Consider the following 24,375-nt stretch of genomic DNA (forward strand, 5'->3'; position numbering starts at 1 on the left):
CGTTTAAAGTTCTTTAAGTGAAAACATACAAACATTGCTTCTATTGGTGCATTGTTTGTATATTGTTTCTCGTCCTGATCTCGAACTCTACGCGCTGGAAAAGTTCGTGGAGCCACATCCGCTTCTCTGCCACAAGATGGCGCCCGGCTGTGCAGCGCGTTCCGCGTTCGGACGCGCCCTCCCCGGCGGAGGCGGGTCACGGTTTCCTGCCGGCTGCCTGAGAAGAGCTGCCAGTCTCCGCGGCGCAGGGTGAACACAGGGGGAGCAGGGTTGTCCGAGCGTACCGGGTCGGCATGCAGTGAGGTTCGGCAGCCTGTACGGGAAGAACCGGTGAGTGCTTCGTGTCTTCGGCGGTGAGCGCAGAAGAAGAAGTTGTGTTTCTTCGTTGGTGTTTGTTTCTGTTCAAGTCCTTCGCCCGATACGTGTCACTTCGGAGACAACGTCACGGATGATTCCTTCTAAAATGTCAGACAGTTAAAGGTTTGTCTGCTTCATGGTACGTTTTTACGCAGCCTAACGTCAGACTTTAGCTCGTTCTGGACGTAGTTACGGGTACTCGTCTATTCGGCCTGTATAAATCTAAACCAAACAACACCCATTTTAGCAGAAATTCCACTTTTATAACCGCTTCACGCCGCGTCCGTGGTGTGTTTGGGTGCGTTAAGATCACAGAGGAGACGGTTGAGGCACTTTTAAAAGTGAAAATACCAATGAGAAAAGTGCGTTTAGACAGATTTTACATATGCCGAATTGAATAGTATGTTTAAACGTATTTCTGGTCATGCTAGGTTTGTTTTTACGAGTACGACATGTATGTAGTTTTCCAACACAACAACACTGACAAAATTGAATGTTTGCGCGTTGTGTCTGAGGGTCTCGCGTATCACCGGGTGGATGTGCTCTGTTAAAGACAACCAGAGGGAAGATGTTTGTTTATAAATTGTGCTCATTTGAATTAAATTAGCGTAATAAGAGCTTCTGGTTGAAGGTGATGTATCTTAATAACCTTATTATTACACTGCTGTCTATGTGACAGGTGTGTAATTACAGTAAAGACATAAAAACAGTAGTGCTTCATTTCAACCCTTGTATTCAGATCAAGCTCTTGAGACTATAACTGTTGAGAATAGTTTGACCTTTGGCCTGTGGGAATTGTCTGCATTGCAGTGATGACACGCTCACAACTTACCAAGAACTTAAACTGTAATTGTCTGTCACAAATCTCTTTCTAGAGGGGAAATGAGTAACAAGATGGAGGGTTCAGCGGGACCAGGGGTCAGTGCGAACGGGTCGGTGGCGGCACCGAACACCCCAACGGGCTCCACCGTGACCCCAACGGGCTCCACCGTGACCCCAACGAGCTCCACCGTGACCCCACCTCAGTCCCCAGAAAAGCCGCCAGAAGAGCAGCAGTCGTCACTGACAGATGTCACCGATATGTGGATTAAATTTGCCAAGACGTTCGCCGTCATCCTGCCCATTTACGTCTTGGGGTACCTGGAGTTCAGCTTCAGCTGGGTTCTGATCGGGCTTGCCATGTTTTTCTACTGGAGGAAGAACCACATCAACAAAGACTACAGGATAAACCGCGTCCTAGCCTTCCTGGAGCACGAGGACAAGGCAGTGAGGCAAAGTGTGTCTCCCACTGAGCTGCCGCCGTGGGTAGGTCTTCCAGCATGATTGCGTTCTTGCTCTTATCTCTGTCTCGCCTTCATTGCCTTGTATTGTGACTGTGTTTCAACAATCCTGTCTTGGGTGTTTTCCCAACCCAGTGTAGGATGTCATCATCTATTGGTTGCCTGCCAGACAGGCTAATGGATGCGTTTGAGCTCATGGCATGTTGCCCCAGAACTTTCCTCACTCAGTATACAAGTGCATTCACATTTTTCTAAGGAGTATTGACATTTATCACCAGTGAGAAAGACTAAAGACGGAACTCGTAACCTTTTCTGTAGGCATTCAGTCAAATCAAAAGGCCTATTTTCCTTGTTTGTGTCAGGAGGTAACCTTTCAAACTTTTCAAGGTTCGTAATAATCTGAAACTGCTTTGGAAGCTCTGGCTATACTCCTACTACGAACACTGTTACTGCTACTACACACAGGCAGCATTTCAAGTTTGTCACATACTGATATTGACTATAATGACAAGAACGACATGAACAGACTGTGGCGTGACATTTGATACTCAGCCACATGTATTTTAATCCATTGGACAAAGCAAACATTGTAGCTGGTTAATGAGGGTCTCAGAAATAGCCAGAGAAAAGGTCATGCATTCGTGGCAGTCAGCTCAGTTATCAGATCTAATCTGCCCTACACTTTTTTGATCACTTTAATCTCATTAACCACCCTAAGGAGTTCTCAGTAAATGGATTTTAAATGGCCTCTGAGCCCATTGGGCTCCCAGGAACATAAGACTGTAAGAGTCATAAAACCTGTTCTGATTTTCACTTTCCATATTCATCTCTCAGCTTTGATGTGGTTTTTCCATCACAGTGCATTCAAGCCACAACAAGGTGTGGAGAAGGAGGAGCTGTGATGGCCACATGCCCTTTCACTCTGTCTACTCATTCTATGATGGTTGTGAGCTGTGGATAGTTCCTCTAGCCCCAGCATGCTGGGTTACCTCTGGGCATGTATGCGAGTGGGGCTGTAACATGTAGCTGGTGGAGGTTAATCACCAAATTAGTTCTTCAGCTGTGGTGCAGAGATGTGAAAGAGCTCAGTGTTTCCCCAGAAGCAGGTTGGTGGATGGAAAAGTTTAGTTTATTAATGCTCTCTGCCATTTCTAGCGTCATGAAAACCCACAACTACGTCATTCTGTCATGGCTGCCACCGTGTCTTATTGTTTTTACATAGTCTTGGACTTGGCTCCACATGACTGATCAAATGCCTAAATAGTTTCAAAATGAATACACGTTAATATGCATATTAAAGAAAATAATCTTTGAGATGCCATCATATCATTGGTAATTAATATTACAAATGACAATGAATATTCTTCTCATCATACAGCGTCTTTATCAGGTTATAGAAGTGTTGAGTGGATGGAAAGTTGCCAGAGAAATTCAGTCTTGTCCCTCCCAATATAGGGAATTTTCTAGCACATTGTAAGACAAAATTGTGCTGAACAACAAATCTGAGCTCAAGAAAGAAGCTGAGCTGATCCTCTGCTTTGATATCGTATCTGATCAAGCCTGTGTTACGTGTGCTTGCCTGATTAAAGTAAACTGAGGAACTAGTGAAAGGATTAAAGTGACTGTTGGACAAAGGACCAACAGTGAAGTTTGACCACTGAAAGACACTGAGACATAGTCAGTCCTTTATTATCTGGTCACCTTTGTCATACTAACCCCCAAACCTGCTGAGTAGGAGGCAAAGGTTCGCCAGTCTTCATGTTACAGTTACCAACAAAATAAAGGTTGTTCATCTGAGCCAGTGTCACTTTGGCAAATGGCCATTTACAAAGCAGGAAGTCGGCACTTTTTAATTTAGTAGTGTTTGTTTATTCAGATTGCAATATGTCTATTTTTTGTGCCCAACATAAGGTTTCAATTTTATTATACACCTCCGCTGATACGTGAATACATCGTTAACAGATACAAACATAGCTCTGTTTGTATCATCCACAGTTTGTCTTTAAGGAAAGTAAAGAAAGTTAACATATGTAACATGGTTGGCCATATTCACAAAACTATATATGCAAAGTCAGAGCAATCAGGTGACCCAACTGGTTCATGATATATTAGCAAGCTGTGATCATCATAAATATAGATATTCACCGAGACCAATCGACTCCTGTCTCTAATCTTAGCAAATATGTCTGGAATGAGGCTTGATAGGGAGTGTGGGCAGCAGCTCATAGTTAGCAGGTCAGAAATGCCTGAAGGAACCTTTCTGAATACAACCCTGCACAATCACTCACGTCGCTATGAATCCAGAAAATGTTTTTTGTTTTCTGTAGAAAGTGTCCAATTTGTCATCATCAACCATGTTATAAATGCTTGTTATCCTATGCTAATGTCACTTATGACTTGTTGTCTCTGTGTTTTACAGTCTTGAAATTTAGGCTTTCAGCCAGAGCTGCTGTTAAATATCTGCAGCAACAGCGTTTGAAAAGGAGGAAATGGGGTCAGGACACTAATAGTCTGTAGGATTTACACCGGCTGCAGGAAGTGCTTGACCGGTTCTGTAGTAAAACCTCATTCTTGTGGCACTCGACACAAAATAGGAAGCAGAAATATAAGCGATGAATTGCTTGACTGGATGTTATTGAAATGTGAGTCATCAGCAAACCATGACCTGCAGGGCCATTAGGTGATTCAGTTTGAGTGTTGTTGATTGGTTCAATCAGTATTACTGGACACGGGTTTCCTTATTTTACATTACTTTACTTTTCTTCAATGGTTTAGATCCAGACAAATAAAACCTGACAGACACACTGGGACTGTTGTGGTTACGTGGTTTCAGTCTGCGCTGACGCCATTGCTGGGGGTGTGTGTCCTCCCACAGCATCAGATCCTTCAGCATCCCATACCAATGCTATTGGTATGGGAAGTTTGGTTGGTCTACACAGTTCACGCAAGTTTACCGATATCAGAGCTGTGTATCCAGACTAATTCTGAATCAGGACCTTCAGTGTTTGGGTTATTGGCCCGTCACAGCCCCTCACCCTCCACCCTTGTGGCTCAGGTGGCCACCACCACCGCTACTGAAACCAAATTCTGTGGGAAAACTCTGCTCTGCTTCAGGTGTCGCTGTCATAGGAGTTGACAAACCGGCATGATCTGATGTCGTGGGAGTGATAATGGGCTGGTTGTTTCATGGGACAATGTAGCCATACAGCCTGGAAGGAATTCATATGTTTAAAGTTTATGCAGTGCCAAAATCAAACCAAAAACCAAAAAAAACAACACTTCAGCCTGCATTACGTCCTTCACAGCAGGTGATTTACTGCTGCGTCTGAAGAGGTCTGAACAGTCTGCCTGTGAACGGGCACTCGTCACTGCAGCACAGACGGTTTTCTCCTAATTCCCGTCATTTCTGTGCTCTCGTATTACATCGGCACACGGTGGTAACATGGGTGGGGCTTGTTCTGCCATGTTCTTTTTAATGAGCCACAGAACTGAGCTCTGCAGCTGAGAATGGAAACAATTTGGAGCAACAGAAAGGCCTTGTGCTGCTGAGTTCTGCTTTTACCTGCAGCCTATCGGTGTTTGGAAGGATTTCCTCTCTTTTTCTTTACTGTGGTGGATTGAAAGAGAAACCCTCTCGGCCTAAAGCTTTAATTTAAAGTAGGGAATGTTAACGTCCATGTCAACATAACATTTGTGGGATCCAGCTACAGTATCAACACTGGCTGTCATCATATTTACTGTAGGTGAGATCCTATTTTGCTGTAGAACTTAGTTGGTTTATTATTAGTTATGTATTGGAGCCACAACCAATAAAATACAGTAGCTGTGGGTTCAGTAAATGGGCGTCTGTGCCTGGCTGATAGGTGACCAGGCTTCGGTTTCCATTCAAATGTATTCAAACTACAGTATGGTGTCGCTTCAGTAGAATTCTGCTTTTGCCACAGTTTTAAAGACAACAGACACGTGAAGCAAAAGAGATTTGTGTGCAGATGTTTTTGTGCAGCTGCATAAATAACGGCGATGTGAGCAACAAGTCGTCCAGTGTCAACACCCATGTCCATAAAACCATCTTGCACAAAGACACAGATTTTTGCCTGCTGTGCAGATAAGCTGGTTTGGTTGGGATTAGGCACAAACACTGGTTTGGGTGGAGACACTGGTTAAACGGTGACGGGTTTCTGCTTCGTCAAGAGACTGGTAACATTAAGAGCAACACGTTAGTTTCATACTGCCATAAACTTCAGCCTCCTGTGGTAAAGTCCTGTGATTTGCTGTGGCAGCCGTTCACCCCAACCTCCCAGTTAAACGGTATAAATAGTTGGTGGTGGCGTAATGTTGGCTGTGTCTAAAGACAACACATTTTGGTTCCTTGCTGTCGTTACAGTCGACCTACTGAGACATATTTTACACACGGATTGTTGCAGCTTGCCAATACTTGCTGGAATAACATGTTACAGCCCCCTCCATCGACAGCCAATGCTGCCTGTCCTAGCGCTGCTTCATCACCCTCATGCTCCACCGTCCTACATGTGGACGTCAGCATAGAGCCGCTGTGTCATGATATACAGTAGAGTCCTGTTCCTGCACCCTTCAACACCTTCCTCAGTTCAAACAGAAGCTGATTCAGCACGTTTCCTTGTTGTTTTTGTTGTGACTTTGGCGAGGAGCATTCCTGAGAAGCTGAGGAGCAGTAGTTTGGGACATGAAACTGCAACTGATTGACTGCAGTTGCAGTTTAAATTAAAAAATTCCAATAATACTGGACGGAATCATTCACCCGCTCTCCGCCTCTCTCTCACTAACACATGCTTTGTGTTGGGGGTGTGGCGGTGAAGGGAGGTCAGGATTTCCTAACAGCTGCTGCATAGTTCGGCTGTGACGCTCACCCATTTGACCGGCGTTGATACCAAGAAACCTAAAGGGGCAAGTCCTTCAGATCTGTAGCTCAGGGGGCTTCACATAAAGATTCACTAATGGACAAGATACGAGATAAAGAACCCCTGGATCCTATTTCTGCCGTAGTTTGACTCATAGACGCTGCAGCTCTATTCTCATACATTGGCTTCATGTTCAACAGGATCCACACAGTCCTCTTGGCGATGTAATTACAGGGCAGAGCAGACTCATCCATCCATTATCCTGCTTGTCCTGAGGTTGGGGGGGGCGCTGCAGCAAAACCCTGCTTCCATGGGGGCAGGAGGTGTCCAACCTGCTGCCATTGCACCGCATATAGTCACATTATGAGGCCTGTAGAGCTGTGCATTCTGCTCTTACATTACTTACATTACATTACATACTTTTATCATTAGTTGTCTTCTGTACGTGGGAGATGCTTTGTGTCTTCTGTGTTCTTCATGTTGCTGACTGGCCTGAGTTCAAACCTTCTTGTCCATCTACTGACTCAGACTTGTGTCCCCAAAAAGGCAGAAAACTGTGGTGCTGCTGTTGCTTTGTGATTTATTAGTCAGATGACTCATTCCTTCCTCCATTTAGGCCCTGGTTCCATCTCGTTTGTTTTAGTTCCTACATTTATTGTGTTTATGGCTCAGCCAGTGTAGATGCAGCTCTGTTGAGAGACAGATCAGATCCTGAATATTATGTCCTTGCACACGGAAAAGTATAAAATAATGTGACCATTTGTCATGTTTGCTGGTTACAATCCAGTGGTAGAATCCAGCTGGTGGTAAAATCAGCTTCCTGCGTCTTAGCTATCATGTGATTTCCTACTTGAATGACTGAGTCATAAAGAAATCACGTTAGCAGGTATTTAACAAACAATAGTAAAATAAGAATAAGAGACATCAGGCTCAGCAGTAAATATATTAGTCAACATAGCAAGAAGTAACACGTGAATACAGTCAATGCTGTGAGTCTGTTTTGCATTTTTATTGTAAAATATAATGATCATAAAGGTACTGTGAGAGATGAGACAATGTTATAACCGCATCAGTTTCAACATGATCATATGATGATGAGTCTGTCACCATGTGTTTCAGCAGTGTTTAAAAACACCTCTGTCCTTGTGGGTGTTATTTTAATCCTGGCAGTTGCATCATGTGATGCTGATGTCATTGTAAGCCTGCTTGTTTATGTGTAGCCTGCACCTCATGGTATGTAGGCCTCTGTGTATGTAGGTCGGCTCCATGTGTCACATGTGAGAGGGAATCATGCAGCTTTTACCGTTTGCACAGACGGTTCCTGGCTGTGATAAGCCACAGGTAATAAATGCTGAGCTGCTGTCAGTGTAAGAAGCCTGCAGTAAGTAGGAGTACACATAGAGGCAGAACGCGTGGCCTCGTTCTCTGTTCAAACAGTGCTTATGGACACAGGTGCTCACCCGAGAGGCCGAGGCGTTGGAGCGGAATCCTCCCTGTGTCGGTTACGTAACAGGTCCGTCCCAGTCGATGCCGCTGCACTGACGCCCCGTCAGGCTCCGTCTCACTGCAGCGTCCTGGTTGTGTCCACTCGGGTCAGCGCTGTCCTCCTCCTGTCAGAAAGACCCGACATATAGAGAGCTTCAGTTGTGACATGTCCAGCGTGTGACAGAACACTATGAACTGCACTTGGTCTGTCAGTGGAGCCGGTGCTTCAGGCAGAGCGACATAGTGCCTGCGGCCCTGCTAGTTCTTCAGCTAGCGACATGCTGGACATGGTTTGGAGAACTGCTTTGTGATCTTCATTGATGCTGTGTCAGAGATTATACTGTAGTATTGACTGGGTAACCTGTACGCTAACATGTACATGTATGACATTATAACTAATCAGGACTATGTTTACAGCTAATCCAAATACTAATGTGTGTCACAGTGGACATCAAACGTATTTCAAAACCATAACTACGAATCTTCTTCCTTTATTACAGGTTCATTATCCAGATGTGGAGAGGGTGGAGTGGCTGAATAAGGTACATGCATGCAGGCAAACACTCTCAGTCCACTACAGTTAGCATGCAACCTAGCAGATGCAGACTGGGTATATAAATAGGATCTGAATCTGGAGCTTTCATAGACCCTGACCCAGTACCTCATCCCTGGGGAGAGAGATGGAGAAGGATAGAGAGGAAGGGTGGAGAGCGGAGACTAGAGAGGGAGAAACTGGCACCTGGAAGAGCATCACTTAGACAGACTTCCTGAGAGATAGCAATGGATGTTTACGCCCTGCTCAAGAACACTTTAATATCTATGCTTGACCGAATGAACCTAAAGACGTTCAAAACTCCGTGTGAAGAGAGTCTGTCCAAAAAGATTGACTGCAAGTTCTTTTAATTCTCTTCCACGCACGTAAACAACAACAAATCTGTGTTCCTTTACGAAACCCAGTGTCTCGACCTGCAGCAGCAGTTTCAGCTTCTGCATTCAGATGGTTTTAGTGAAGGTTTCTGTGCAGATGGAAGTTCCTGTGAGAATTGTGTGTCTCTTCTGTCAGACGGTGAAGCAGATGTGGCCGTTCATCTGCCAGTTTCTGGACAAGCTGTTCAGAGAGACCATCGAGCCGGCGGTGAAGGGAGCCAACCCTCATCTCAGCACCTTCTGCTTCACCAAGATTGACATGGGCGACAAGGTGACGAGACTCAAACACCTGTGCAGAGTTTAAAATTCACATTTAAGTGTTGGTTATTTGCCATATGTAGATGTATGATTTTATAGATCTGAGATTTTCTTAGTCATGAGTATTGCTGCTGAGTTAGTGTATATTAATAAAACATGTGTAGTAAATTTACAGCTGCCAGATTGAAATGGACAAACTCAAACCACCACTACATTAACGTTTAAACATTATGATCAGAACCAGATAGTTGATTACATATATATAATGATATATAATACGATACATAAATATACTACACATCAAGACGTGTTACATACGCTACATCCTGTCAGATGTCATCGTACATATCACCCACTGGTGCCTGTTTGCTGGCAGCTCTACAAACAATGCAGTGCATTTAGGCCAGTTTTAAAGGAGGGCCATCTCCTCCTCTATAGCAGGCTCTCTGTTAACAACAGCCAGCCACAGTCACCCTCACTCCTATGTCTCCAATTAACCTGGCTGCATGTTGGCTGTGGGAGGAAACTGGAGCATCCGGAGAGAAACCCACGCAGACACAGGGAGTACAAACGCCTCGCAGACGGTGGATGTGAATCCAGGTCCTTCCTGCTGTGAGCGACGGCTTTAACCCCCACGCCGCCATGCTCCACACAGCAGTTTACTAAAACACACCGATGCTGGTGTCTTTCCTTAACTCTGCAGCTCAAAGTTAGGTGTTAAAGTCTTAGTTGGTGTGTTTGTATATTTGTCTTCCTAGTTTCTTCTGAACTTCTGTCTCCACTGAACTCACGGAGCACGTTTCTGAACAGATCTGAAGAGCATTCCTCGTTTGTTCCTTCTCGTTTATACCTGCATTTTTAGCAGAGTGAACCATGCAGGGAGCAGTGGAATCTGTAACCACAGTTTGGTCAGAGCTCAAAGATTTGCTCATTTGTTCCTGTTGTGATGTGTTGTGTCCTGCAGCCGCTGAGAGTGAACGGGGTGAAGGTTTACACAGAGAACGTGGACAAGAGGCAGGTCATCATGGACCTGCAGATCTGGTACGTCATGAAGCTTTAACAGTCACAAGCTGTGCACCAGAGCGGAGGATCAGTTATTACAGGCCCTGCACACACACGATCATTCAATGGCCCCAAAGAACAATTATTAACTTTATTATTAACTTAGTTTTTTAAGTCAAGTTGACAGTTTTTGAATGGAAGTCGTGGAAATGTCAATAGAAATGATCTTTTGTTTGAACCTGTCAGAGGACTTGCGACAGAAGGCGAGCACTTTATCATGATGATATTTTTCTTTCTTTTATTTCTGATCCTTTCAGCTTTGTTGGGGCTACAGAAATAGATGTCGACATCCAGAAATACTACTGCCGAGCTGGAATCAAGAGTATACAGGTGAGACAAAAGTGTTACATGCTTGAGATGTAGAAAAACAGAAAAAACGTCTTTTGATGGCTGTTAGTTGATTAACCAACAGTCTCACTGTATAATGAAGGGTCAGGGGACAGCAAATATTTATTAATTGTTATTTTTCTAAATATTCATTTTCATAGTGAGGCAGCTCCTGTAGACAGATCTGCTGGTGGTACTGTGGCAGTGAGTGCTTTGACCCTGGCCACGTTATTAACCCATGACCCCTCCAGAGACGGTTTTACATAATACGTGGTCTCAGGACTGATAAAGGACGCGGTATCCACTCAGCTGGTGGCAGAAGATCAGGCCATATTTGTTGTTCAGAGATTAGAGAGGGAGTGAGAGCTGGAGAAGCGTCCACGCGTGTGAGGTGCCGTCTCTATTTGCCTTTGTGCTATGCTTACGTTTCAGTCTGTCAGCTTCTCAGGGCAGCTGAAGAAAGTGGTGCTGACAGTGTGATAGAGCGTGATTGATGAGCCACTCTGTTGAACTTTCTTCTCAGTCGCTTTTTGACATTTTTTTCCAGCAAAACGAAAAAAAGCTTCCCCCTCCGACGTTATCAGCTGCATGAATCTGCCTCCCTGCAGGCAGGAATGAGCTACAGGAGGGCAGTGAGGATAAACAAAGCTCTGTCTTCAGTCTTTCCACTTGTGGGTTGATGAGCAAAATGTTGGTATTTGATTACCCAGCGTGAGCCACAACCAAATTTGGTCCTGCAGGCAGTGTACATGTCTCAGCTTTGAGTCACTGCAGGGACTGAACCGGTGTCCTTAATATTGGAAAACTGTGATTCACAGTAACATTTAAGCTTTCACCTGCATCAGGTTTTACATTTCACAAAATGGATATAAGCTTACGCAGTGCTCACTCAAGGCAAACTGTTTAATCAGCCAGATAAGGGCCTAATCCAATAGCTATTTGAGAGGAGCATTCCTGAGAAGCTGAGGAGCAGGAGTTTGGGACATGAACAGTCAGTCAGTTGCAGTTTAATAGTGTTTCTGGTGTTTGGAACAGGTATCTCATTATTGCAGTTTGACATTTCTAGACAAGAGCTAACGCTTAATTGGACTCAGATTTTGCCTATAATTCTTTCTGTCCAGCTGGATGGAGTGCTGAGGGTGGTGATGGAGCCGCTGCTTGGGGACATGCCTCTGATCGGAGCCCTGTCCATCTTTTTCCTCAAGAAACCTGTGAGTACCTTTAATGTTTGACCCACTCCTCCACTGTTTGAGCAGAGTAAAGCACAGCAGCTGTCTGTCTGCAGCCGTCCTAGTGGCACAGCTCCTTTATCAGTGCATTCCTCCTCCCAACCGCTCTTCCTTCCTCTGCCTCAGCTTATTTTATCTTCCAGATTCAGGCTTTGATATCGGCAGCCACAGAAGGACAATCACCATCGAAAGCTTTAGAAGCACTTGTCAAATTTTCATTTTACTGGGTTTGAAATTAGAGGAACACATCTGTCGCGTTTGCAGGAAGTGTGAGCAGCTTAAAGGGATTCCAGCTTTTATCAGCAGCTTTAGGCAGGTGTGAAGATCTATAATGTATAATGTTTTCAGCTGGTAACCATGGGGCATTGTTAGAGTGACAGCACTATACTGTACAAACACACACACTGTAGCTGCTCCTTGATTTGTTATGCTGCTGTTACTTATCTACAACATAACTTTATCAGTTCAGGAAATCCTGCAGCGCCTACCACCACCTCAAATACTTTACCACAAGGAGGCTGCGTACTTGACAATTGTGTCTTCTGCTACTTTTCAAACCATAATTTAATTGTTTTTGTGAAACCTCCCACTGCTTTTATTCTCTTCCTGCCTCAGCCTGACAGACCATTGTAGTGAACATGTAGAGCTCTAACTAGGCCACAGTGGTACACCCACACAAACACCCCAGCGAGGGGCACGTGTGTACAGTCCATTCATCTGTATGCAACACATTAATGGAACATGGTCCCACAGCCCAGATTCAAACCTTAAACCTTTGCGTTTTACTTCCTTCACCTCATGTCTGGATGTTTCCACTGACTCACTGAGTGTTGGTACTGTCCTTGTGGTGGTTTTTGAGGGGCTGCACTGGGCGTTTAGAAGTCAACCTCTCTTTACTTTCACTTTCCTTAGTGACATGTGCAGGATGTTGGTATCTCCACTCTTCTGTCTGTGACACGTCTGCTGTGGCACCGAATGTCAACGCAGCCCCAAAGCTGAGATGTTCCAAACTTGCTAAGATACTGCATCTTTTTCCTGAGAGCACATCCGTTACTTTATCTGTCCACAGCACAGATTTCTAGATTTCCCTTTGCCCTCCTTTATTCTGAAGGTCTTCCTCCTCCAGATGTTGTCACATTCACCAACTGTGTGTGTGGGTGCTAGGGCCCATGTTCTGTGGTGGTGTTTAATTTCATAGAGCATCATCCTTGAATGTATTTTATCTTTGTTATTTATTATAATATTGTTATTTTAGTTTTGTCTTCTTCTACTCATATACACAAAGTGCTGCTGTTCTTTTAAGCCCATTTCTGCATATGTGAAGTTCATCAGTGCTCCTGGTTTTGCTGCAGTCTTAATAACGGATCAGCGTCTGACATTTTAAGCCTCTTTGCTAACCTTTTCCAGCTCTGCGGTGACTCCTAATCAGAGACATGCTGCTGCACACGCTCCTGCACTTGCACCCTTTATCTCATTCGTACTTGCTCATTTTAAAATGCGTTCTGACGTTTTGAAATGCAGGTCTTTTCCCATTTTGGATGCATGTTGCTGTGCAGTTAACCTTGACGACTGGCACCCTGCTCACATTCCTTTTATGGTCTGTGGACATGTGTTATTTTGAGCTGGGTGCCGTCCCAGTGCAGGTCTGGTGATTGTCTTGTGGCCTAGACAGTGCAGCCTGTGTGATGTCCGGCAGTCGGTCCATATGAGCCTCCAGGCTCAGATTCTTCTTCTCCTCAGTTCTGATTGATTTGTTTATTCTGTGCAAATCAAATCAGCCTTATTATCAGGACAAAGAGCCTCACTGTCTCTGCGTTTCTCACTCAGGCCTGTTATTCACTGCTTGCTCCTCTCAGGTCAGAGCCAATGTCCTGTCTCTGCACCAAGATGGCAACAATAGCTACAGGTGCTGGAAAACCAATCTGCTACTAATCCTTGCTGCTGCTGTTCTACCATTACACCTAATGTACTATTAGCGTGTCAGATGAAGAGAAGCCCTGTGCAGTAACTGTGCCATGGCCTTACACTCTACTGGTTGTGTCCTGTTTCCATCCTTCCTACTTCAGCTGCCACTCCAGCAACCATTGCTGTTTGGTGTAGCGCTGCCAGCGTTAGCACGTCTGTTGCTGATATGACAGAAGCAGTAAACACAAGGTTCAGTTGAGATCAAGGTGTGTCAGGTATGTGTGTGATTCCGCCTCATTAAACTGCTGTAGAGACTCCAGTTTGACCAAGTGTCTGACATAGTGTTCAAAATGAGACCTGTCCACAAAATCCAGTTCCTCGACCAACCCAGTACGAATCGGGCTAATAAGTGGGAGACCCTTTGACTTTGAGCAACAGAAAGGGCCTGTGTGGAGGGGACGTGTTGGTGCCTGCTGTGCTGGGTTACATCACCCTCACGTCCACACATAATTAGACTTAAAACGTTGTGCGGTGAATTAAAAGAGGGAGCGTAGCACTTCCTTTGATGTGGCAGCAAACAGCTGCATGTTCTCAGGAAGTGACACGGTCTGGGATGCATGTTCCTGCTTTGGGAACGTCTCTGTCGACAGCAAGGCGGAGTGGCAGCACGTGCCTTCATTTCATCATACATTTAAAGACCAATGAACTTACTTTGTTGTCTGATAACATTGTCAGACTGGGTTGTTGTTGCTGCCGTTGTTGTTTTTGATAATGTTGATGTCTACATTACCTGAAATAAATGGTTGTGAAAATTTTTAATACTCTTTTTTTACCTGCTAGGATATTTGTATACACAAATATAGTGTAGCCTGATCCTGGAACAGTTGAAATTCATGGTTGCATCTGCTGTGTCACCTTGGTGAAAAGTGAGGCGGTGACTCTATATCGTGTTTAACCTTAATCCAGGCTGAGTGTAATATTGTTATGTGCATATTAATTCTTCCATCTTTGTGTAAAACAGAACTAGGCGGGGCTGCATTTCTGTCATACACAAATTATTATATAACATATAAGTTCAGCTGTTCATTAACTGAGACTTTCTCTTCAGGTTCGTTTCTTGTTTTTGTGTTGCTGTTGAGACTGGATTTCATGTTAGTCCTCTAAACGCCGCTCCACTGATGATTTGTTGGTGTATGTTGTTCGGCCAGATGCAGGACTTCCTCTGTGTGGAGGCTAAACCAACCTGCTCCTGCCGTATTGATCATTGGGTCGATTGTTTTTTACTTCAGCTCTTTGGCTGCTGCTGGAGCTGCTTTGCTGACTCATGACGCCGTCAGTGAGGAGCCGACAATATGCAGAGGAGAGAAAATTCACCTCACACACTATTTTAGTGTTGCACAGATGGTTTTACAATATCAACCATGACACGATCTTCCTGAGAAATATATGTTTAACCACAGCAGCAGATTCAGCTTTTGGGATGTTGCTCTAAATCATAGTTCTTTTTTGTTTTTAGATGCTGGATATCAATTGGACAGGACTCACAAACATGCTGGACATTCCTGGAGTCAAGTAAGTTTTGGAGTCAAGAGATTTTAATGGTTTTGCAGGTGAACAATTTAATGTAGGAAATGTGGTTAACATAAAACCGTTGAATCTCCTACAAGGTCATTCACCACCAGGTCACTAGAAGCTGGTATCTGATTGGACGTCCGCACATAATGGTGCATCTTAGACGCAGACCCAATGAGAACCAACTAGAGATGCACAAAAGACAGTGTTTATGCTCCGATACATGAACCAATCGGTGCTTCACAGGACACTGCTACAACCAGAGGAACCTGTCGTGCACTTAGAAATCCATTTGAATGTTCACTTAGAGACCAACAGCAGCTAATGGAGCTTAAATATCCTTAAGCTCATGCAGAGTGACAATGCAAATATTTACCTGCAGATATAGTTTGCCGTCATCACAGTTTTTACACTTTTTTGTACACCATTGTGTATACCCCCCCCACACACACACACTCGTACTGTTACCCTCCAGCTGTGAGGTCATTCCGTCACGTCACCACGCCGTCTTTTCTCACAGCCTTTCTCAGCTCTGTCTTCAGCTGAGACTCTTTGTGGTTAACCAAAGATCACGCCCTGTGAAATGCAGCTTTCCTCGTTCGACGGGATGGTACCAGAATGAGCGTGAGGTGTGTGTCTGTGCGTGTGCGGCTGCAGACCTGTCCTCTGCCCCACCCCTCGCTTTCTTCCTGTGTCAACTACTCATATTTCCTCACTGGCCATTTGCATTTTGTCCTGAAACTGAAGGAAAAGCTGGGGCCGCTCTTCGTTGTGCGCTGGATCCGCTTTGGTTGTTTTTTAGTGAACGAGCCAAAAACACAAACACAACAAGCTCTGTTTTTAGGTACATTAGGACAAGTGTTCTGTTAAACTGTTCTGTGTTTGGTGAACAAGCAAAATTAACATGTAAACACTGAAGTTATCTTTGCCTTCTGGTGAAAGTGCTGCATCAAACTGACCCAGAATCAGCTTGAGGGGAATTAAATGCTGTGGTTTAATGCGGGGTCCTGCTGCCCTCTAGAGGAAACACGGTCTATCAGAGGTTGTGTGTCTGTGCTTGATCACAGAATTCAATACGCTGAACTTTGAAAATACCCATATTTAGACTATTTAGATGTGGTCTAACATGTGTGATTATTGTGAATGAAAGCAGAATCATAATGTATTTGAATGCTTTTTTATCTTTGTCCTTTTCTCCTTCTCATCTGTGCTTTAGTGGCTTGTGTAATGGCATCATTCAGGACATCATCTCCGGCCAGATGGTTCTGCCCAACAGCATCAAAATCCCTCTGGTGGACGCAACAGAGATGGCTCGCCTGCGCTTCCCCATGCCCAAGGTGAAGTACAGTACAGTCGCACTGATTAATAAATGTGGAGGGATGGCTCAGAGGTGTGGTCGAATAAAAGACTCAAGGATAACTCTATTTTCATACATTAGGTGTAACTATATCAGTATTAGCGTGTTATTACTGAGATGGGCAGTAATGGGCTACTGAACCTTTCCTGTTGCTTGAGACAATCAAATAAAAGCTTCACTTTCTCAGCCACACTGAAACTAAATGAGCTCCACGGTTTCCTTTTCTTATGTTATGCCTCTGTCTGTGTCTTCAGGGCGTCCTAAGGCTCCACTTCATCGAGGCGCAGAACCTGCTGAGTAAGGACACCTACATGAAGGGGCTGATCAAAGGCAAGTCCGACCCGTACGGCATCATCCAGATCGGGACCCAGGTCTTCAAGAGCAAAGTCATCCGCGAGAACCTCAACCCAAAATGGAACGAAGTGCATGAGGTGGGCAGAAAGGTGGAAGAAAGGTGCATTCATTTGTATTATATGATGAATGCAGTAAGTACTGGACACGTGCAGTAGCAGAACCGCTAGATTTGCAGTATCACAGGAAACTAAAGCAGCATATTCTCACATGAAGTCGGTGTAAAGACGCCGGAACATGTGTTTGTTGCTTCAGGCCCTGGTGTACGAACACTCAGGACGCAACGTGGAGATTGAGCTGTTTGATGAAGACACTGATGAAGACGACTTCTTGGGAAGGTAGGGCTCATAGCAACACTAGAACTTTAAGTCACTTGTGTGTATTTTGTTCTATTGTAACCGCTGACTCGTTTCATACTCAGAGCACAGTTCTGTGCTACAACTTTATAGTTGAGACGTGCCCTCTTAAAACTAAAAGTAAATAAAAGTATCGTAGTTCTAGTGGCAGTTTAACGCACAATCTAACAAGATGTCTTCATCTGACGCTGGCAACGATCAGAGGCTTCACACTGAATTCACAGCTGTGTCTGAGTGCAGAGCTCTGAGCCCCCCTTTAATTTTCCACCAGAGTCCATTAAGTCTCCGCCGTTCGTCTCCGGCGAAGCAGCAGCTAAAAGCCGGTGTGATGAGTCAGCCTCGTTCAGACGCCCTCTGTGACAATCTCAGATCGTTCCCCACTTGTTTTTCAGACTCTTGATCGACTTGGCTCAGGTCCAGAAGGAGCAGAAGGTCGATGAGGTAATCAGCATCTTCTCTGCGCTGAGCGTCTCCCAGTGTGTTAATGCGCTGACTACAGTTTGTCACTGTGACTGCATGTTATTGAGCTTTTACCTAACTTCTGTTTTGCTTAATTCATGAAGTCGACGAGGGGACATTGTTTTAATACATCTGGTTACCATCTCTGAGAAGTGGGTGAGCTTTAACGTTGGACTCTTGTGTTGTCAGTGGTTCATGTTGGACGACGTGTCCACAGGAAGGCTGCACCTCAAACTGGAGTGGTTATCTGTGCTGTCCACGCCTGAGAAGCTGGACCAGGTGAGTTAATGAGAAGCCTCATTGACGTGAAGTACCCCCGACCTCTGACCTCTGACCAGTCACATGACTTCTATCTTGTCCACAGGCTCTGGTGAGCGTCAAAGCTGATCGTGACCAGGCCAACGACGGCCTGGCGTCCGCGCTGCTCGTCGTCTTCCTCGATTCAGCCAGAAGTCTCCCAGTGAGTTGTTCTGATGGACCAGCAGATTCAAACACTGATGAGGTTTAGGCTCATGAGCCGCTCGCTGCTGATATTCACTTAGTGTCATATGTAAAGACATAAACTGAGGCAGGATCCAGGTTGTTGAGTTAGTCAGTGATGTGCATTATTTAACTTACAGCACCCGCTTTCAGCTGACTCAATTACGTTTTGCTGCTTGACGTCAGCATGAAGGCTCTCAGACATCTGTGATTTATTCCTTCTCATGTTAGCACTGCAACTGTAGACCTTTACACTGTGCTCTGCTCAACATTTCTAAGTGCAAACTCATGAATATTACATAAACACTATTACACTATAAACCATGAATGGCTTCGGAGGAGCAGACTGGGCTGATTTCCACTCTTGTGTTGGGCTTAACGTGACACTGCTGCTGCTGTTTACTGTAGATACATCAGCTCAGAACGGATCCTGTTTGTTTAAAGTAACCACGTGTAGAAGGTCACATCACCTGAAATGAAAACTAACCAGTCTCCTCTAGCGCTGCTTCTAATAGACGAAGGCACTCTGCAGTGCAGGCTTGGCTCTCCTCCTCTCAGCTCCTTCTTCCTCTCTGCTTCTCCTCTCCCTCCTCTGAAGAGCGTCTTTGAGGGGAACTTGGGCTCTGGCTACTTGAAAGAGAGGCGGGCGGCGGGCCTCGTGTTTTGCGAGAACACCGCCTCCCTCTATCGGACCCTCTTTGTGAGTCCGCTGGCTATTTTCTGCATCCTAGTGTAACATGGAGAATGCTGAGGTGTGGTTCCTTCTGCCAAGCATCACGTCTGTCAGGTTTTTGATTTGGTTTGAAGCATGAATCCTCACTTAAGCATGAGCCAGTTTCCTTCATGTCATTGTTACGAACGCTGTTATTGTGTTTGATTAATGGGAAAGCTGAATATTATAAGATGAGAAGCTGTGTGTCCAGTAAGCTGCTACAGCTCATTCTCTGCATGAACAACCTTTTCTGTCCTAAATGATGCTCGCATTAACATAAAGTCCACTCCACAATATGATGATGAAGAGGTTTCAGTGTGTTTGAATGAAAAGACTGGGATTTCCTCACCAGGCCAGCGTGAGGTTTGGAGCTTGGAGGGTGAATTCTGTGGATTGCTGTCCCTCCATCCTTCCTGTTTAAACCCATCGTGTGTAAACACGTGTTTGCTATTGTCCACCTGTACCACCAGAGGGCAGCATGTGGCTACGCAACCTTTACTCTGGACTTTAGCCCAGCAGAAGACTAGAAGTTTATTCCCAGCTTTTTCTCAACCCAGCGGCTCCCTCCCTCTAACGGTCATCATGTCTCCTCTCCATTTAACCATTGACTCCCATTTAATGGTTTTGTGACTAAAGTCCAACCAGTGTTGTTTTGCCTGAGGTTGATTTATTATAAACTGTAAACTGTAGCATTAGCATAATTATGGACATCAACCTGTCTAAATGTACTCCTGTACTTGTTGTTAATGGCTAAAAAGTATAGATACACTGAATCAGTGTCAGCCTCATATGTACAGTGTTTGTTGGGCTCTAGTTCTGACCTCATGTCCAGGTTTATCTGGGGAACGGCGGTAACCATGTGATCACCCATATTGTCTCTGTGTCATTGTGTCCTCATGTTGGCGGTGCTGGTGGTTCTCATCTTTCTCCCCTCCTCCTCCTCCTCCTCCTCCCTGCATGTTCCTCCTCATCCCCAATAACCTCCTGGTGAATGTGTGTGTCTGTTTGCTCTCTCCTGCCTTGTCCCTGGGGGAAATCAAAGCGCAATCCGTTAGAGTTCAACCAAGCGGGGCTGAAGCTGGCCTCGGTCAATAAAGCCATCAAGGTAATGCTACAGTAACAAAGCACACCCATACCGCTCAGACACTGGAGGAACACGGTGTAGTTCACACTGTATTAATACCATTCTGTTACGGGACGCTGAGGTTGCATTCAACAGTTTAAGCACTAATCATGTTTGTGCACCGTCTCTAACAATGTGTGTTGTAATTAACGACATTGTTGTCCCCAGTTCTGGATCCACCTTTCATCCTTTCTTTTTAGATTTGTCTAGATTTCCTGGTTTGGGGTCTTTTTATTTTCACCTCATGTGCTTCCCTTCCTAATTCCTTCCCATTAAAATGCACACTTCTCTACAAAGGACTGGAACGTAGCACTGGGTAACTGGTGTCATAATGGATGTGATATTGCATGCCCAGCAGTGACACAATATAAAGCTGATGTTATACTCCAGCTACAGTTCCTGATGTTAGTGGTTATCAGTTCATTTCACTTAAAGAGTTGCTAAGTTGTTATCAAAGCCTCCATCTGCTCCAATGCTAAAAGACATGTTCCACAGGACTTTGTAGTTTACACGGGTCTAAAAATATGCCTCATAAATCCTTTGCTTGCTGCTCATGTCTTTTTTCTACTTCCTCAGTCTGGGAAAAAGGTGACCAGCGATCCCAGTCCGTTTGTCCATTTCAGAGTGGGGCACAAGTCGTTCGACAGCAAGGTGAGGTGAAGGTTGATATGCTTGAAACAAGATGTCTGTTTCACATTTGCAGTAGACGGAGGCCTTAAAGCAGAAGGCTCTGTGTTAGTAACCCTCCATTCTCCTCTGTGTTCTTTTCCAGACCAGATACAAGACCACTGTGCCGGTGTGGGAGGAATCCTTCACTTTCCTCATCCACAATCCCAAGGTCCAGGTGTTGGAAGTGGAGGTATGGAAGCTGATCACCTGGTTGCTGTTGGTGACCAATAGCTGATCTGATGCTCTCAGCTAATCTTTTTGTTCCTCTCATCGTTAGGTGAAGGACGAGCGGCACGATTGTTCTTTGGGCACGTTATCGATGCCTCTGGCCAGTCTGCTGACGGCCGAAAACATGACACTGAACAAGCGCTTTCCCCTCAAGAGCTCAGGAGCAGACTGCACCCTCAAGATGAAGATAGCTCTGCGGGTAGGAGGAGGACGAGAATGGTTGGTTGAGCTCTCAGCTCCAGGGACATAGAACTGTTAATAGCCGTCCGTTTGAATCTAATTGCAGGTTTTGTGCCTGGACAAGAACTTATCCTCCCCCTCAGATGCTGTGCCATCCTCGGTGCAGGTCCGCAAGGCCAGTTCCGTTAACCCGATCCCACAGCCAACATCAACCCAATCCGTGTCCTCTGACCCCCCTAAACCTCCTGCCTCCACCGAAATCCCCCGCTCTGCCACCGCGTCAGCCCAGGACCTGCTGAAGCGACAGAAGCAGGCAGAGGAGTCGACTCGGCCCCTGGGAGCCACTGACTTAGGGCAGGGAGTCGGGGCAAAGGGAGGAGCAGGAGTGGGAAAGAGCCTGGCGGACACGGGGAGGAGCACCTCTAACCTGGCCATATCAGGGTCACAGCAGTACTTGGCCGGAGGCAAAGAGCCAACGCCCAGCATCGCGTCAGACATCTCTAACCCCTACGCTGCCCAGGAGCTGCAGCAGAGGCTCCAACACCTGCAGAAGTATGTTCAGTCACACACACACAAATCAGCAACCACGTTTTTACACTGAGCAACACGCCGACACCTCCTGCCAAAATCTGTGTCTGTGTCTGCAGTGGTTCTGGACCCGGCCACGTCCCTCTGGGGGAGGTCCAGCTGACGGTCAGACACAGCTCCCAGAGGAACAAACTTGTGGTAGTCGTGCTTCAATGCAGGTCTGGACCGAAAGGCACAGGGCTTTTATTCTGAAAAATGCATATTAGCGTATCGGTTGTAATGTGATGTAATGTTACTTTCTTTCCCCTCTCAGAAACCTGCTAGCGTTCTCAGATCACGGCTCCGACCCGTACGTCCGCCTCTACCTGCTCCCTGACAAACGCAGGTCGGGCAGAAGGAAAACTCACACGATGAAGAAAAACCTCCACCCGGTTTTTGATCAGACGTGAGTCAAACTGTCGCAGTAGTTTTTTTAAATCCCCTTGTGAGGAAAACACTGGTTTAGTTGGTTCAAGCCGCTGCTGTGTGTGTTCAGGTTTGAGTTTAACGTTTCCCTGGTGGAGCTTCACAGACGGACCCTGGATGTGGCTGTGAAGAACGGTGGAGGCCTGCTGTCCAAACATAAAGGCCTCCTGGGAAAGGTGAGGCATTTATGGGTTTAATAACAGATAGAGGTCGTTTCTGTCTTCATCTGCTCTCCTAATCTTAATGTTTCTCCTTAGGTTCTGATTGATTTGACGCATGAGGACATCACCTCCTGCGGCTGGACACAGTGGTTGGTTACTTTTGGAACTGTGAACTAATCAAATAGGAAATGTTAAAGTAGTTGATCCTTCACAGAACTAAAATCCTGAACTAGTTGTAGAAGCCTGAAGTAAAACCACTGTAGAAACATGTGAGCGTCTAAGCGACTGGTTTCCTCCCACAGGCACGAGCTGAGCACCGACGGCCTGATGAAGCCTCTCCAGCTGTAGACGCCGGCCGTCGTCGCGCCGCCACATTATACACTTCACTTATCAGCACGAGGAACCGGAAAAGCAGCTTTTCACATCCATTTACTCACACCAGTCGCAAGCCAAACCGCCCCTTTAAGAAGTGAGTGAGAGCGATGGAGGAAAGGAAGAATGTGTAGAACAGTAAAGTACCGCATATTTATAGAAGTATATCGATGTATAAGTGTGTAAATACTGTAAAATGATGACAGACAGAGATCCCTGGTCTCCAAAGATTGCTGGAAGATTTGTCGTATTTGATTTGATGTCTTTATTTTTTTTTATAAAAGCATTGTGGGAAAGGTTTTGTGAAGCAGAGCTGGTGGTTGGGTGCATGAACGAAAAGATGCCACCAAAGAGACGAGCGTTTTATATTTTACCCCTGTGGGCTTTGGTATCACAGCTATACTCGGCTTTGTTTCACTCAAACACTGAGTAAAAACCAAGGTGAAAGAACTTTAAATAGTATATTCTCTGTGTTGGCCTGAAGTGAAGCCACTGCAGCTTCTCACCTGATTGTTTTTTTAAACTGACTGTGTCTGAATATTTGCACATCTGTTTTTTTATCTGCTGGGGATCATTTGTACTCTTGGTAAGTTGCAATTTAAGCTGTTGAACCCAGAATGAATGTTATCGAGCTTCTCATTCCTTGAAATTCAGCTGCATTCAACCCACAGTTTGTCATTTCCTGAAGCTGCCTGTGCAGATGTTTGACGCTCTCTGGTGGTGACGACGGGAGAAGCTTTTATTCTGAAAATCACACCTCCAAGCATACGTTTCTCACATTTCCCTGCTTTTAACGTGACAAACTAATTAATTTAAAGACAGCACTAGATCAAGATTAAGATTACACAGCTGGACAATCACTGACAAGACTGGGCTGAATTCATTCAGACATGAGCTACATAAGAACTATTCAAAAGATACTTTAATCCAAGAAAGAATGTCAAACTCTGCACTTGTTGGCTTTAAAAAGTGAGAAAATTAGAAACATTTCTGCTTTATTATGTAGAAATTATGTGTAAAATGATGTTTTCCTAATGATGACTTTTTTCATTTCAATCAACATTAGTCTTAATTTGCAATGAAGTGTAATTTTCAACTCGTTGCTCTGTGATGCAAAATATTGGACAGTTTCTCTGATGCAGCTTTAGGCCAGAAGGGACTCATCAGTAACCACCACAGTCCTAAAGCAGCACCAGCGTTCTGTCCCCACAGACGAGTGAGGTCTACTGTTTTACATGCGTGTGTGTGTAAACGTTCTACGTGTGCTCTGTCGTCTTCGCTGTGTTGCTGTTCGTGTCCACGCTGTTGGGAATCCTCTGAGAGGTGGTTCCTCGTCTCCGTCTCCTTAATTTATCTTGTGCCTTAAATCTCACACGACCCAGAGACATTTACAAAGAGAACCAAGAAATCGTGTTTAAGAATGAATCCTACATGTCAAATAAAGAGCTTTTAGCTGGCTTGAGCAGCATGAAGCTGTACAGCACCGTTGACTGACACTTATTACACTTTCTGCTTTTCTGCCTGATGAGATGAGCGCCCCCACTGCTCATGTTTAAGCATGACGCCTTTCTGTTATGAAACTATCAGTGGAAACTCAACGTCATCAAGCTCCTGATGATAAAACAGCTACGTATTCACCAGTGACTGATCTGCTG

The 24,375-nt window shown here is 45.1% G+C and overlaps 1 protein-coding gene across 6 annotated transcripts; it reads left to right on the top strand.

Annotated features, from left to right (window-relative positions):
- Positions 1–178: 178 nt before the first annotated feature.
- esyt2a (extended synaptotagmin-like protein 2a) lies at positions 179–24,203 on the top strand. Of its 6 annotated transcripts, none has more exons than XM_029131269.3 (25): positions 179–330; positions 1,233–1,662; positions 8,500–8,541; positions 9,063–9,197; positions 10,149–10,225; positions 10,504–10,576; positions 11,695–11,784; positions 15,224–15,279; positions 16,496–16,616; positions 16,891–17,067; positions 17,243–17,325; positions 17,736–17,784; positions 17,992–18,081; positions 18,167–18,262; positions 18,881–18,982; positions 20,037–20,099; positions 20,694–20,768; positions 20,890–20,976; positions 21,064–21,213; positions 21,301–21,746; positions 21,842–21,940; positions 22,036–22,167; positions 22,258–22,363; positions 22,445–22,497; positions 22,651–24,203. In XM_029131269.3, exons 2-25 carry the CDS (start codon positions 1,240–1,242, stop codon positions 22,694–22,696), a joined length of 2,871 nt encoding a protein of 956 aa, XP_028987102.1. In that variant the 5' UTR covers positions 179–330; positions 1,233–1,239; the 3' UTR covers positions 22,697–24,203. The 6 variants fall into 6 exon arrangements, with proteins under 6 accessions (XP_028987102.1, XP_028987105.1, XP_028987106.1 ...); XM_029131271.3 differs by lacking the exon at positions 179–330 and adding an exon at positions 337–480; XM_029131270.3 differs by lacking the exon at positions 179–330 and adding an exon at positions 352–496.
- The last annotated feature ends 172 nt before the right edge of the window (positions 24,204–24,375 follow it).

This window comes from Betta splendens, chromosome 17, assembly GCF_900634795.4.
Source record: "Betta splendens chromosome 17, fBetSpl5.4, whole genome shotgun sequence".
In the NCBI taxonomy this organism is placed as follows: domain Eukaryota; kingdom Metazoa; phylum Chordata; class Actinopteri; order Anabantiformes; family Osphronemidae; genus Betta; species Betta splendens.

Coding starts and splice junctions, on each gene's coding strand:
- esyt2a (XM_029131269.3), top strand. CDS start 1,240: ATGAGTAACAAGATGGAGGGTTCAGCGGGACCAGGGGTCAGTGCGAAC. Junction 1,663..8,499: donor CCACTGAGCTGCCGCCGTGG/GTAGGTCTTCCA, acceptor CCTTTATTACAG/GTTCATTATCCAGATGTGGA. Junction 11,785..15,223: donor TCTTTTTCCTCAAGAAACCT/GTGAGTACCTTT, acceptor TTTTGTTTTTAG/ATGCTGGATATCAATTGGAC.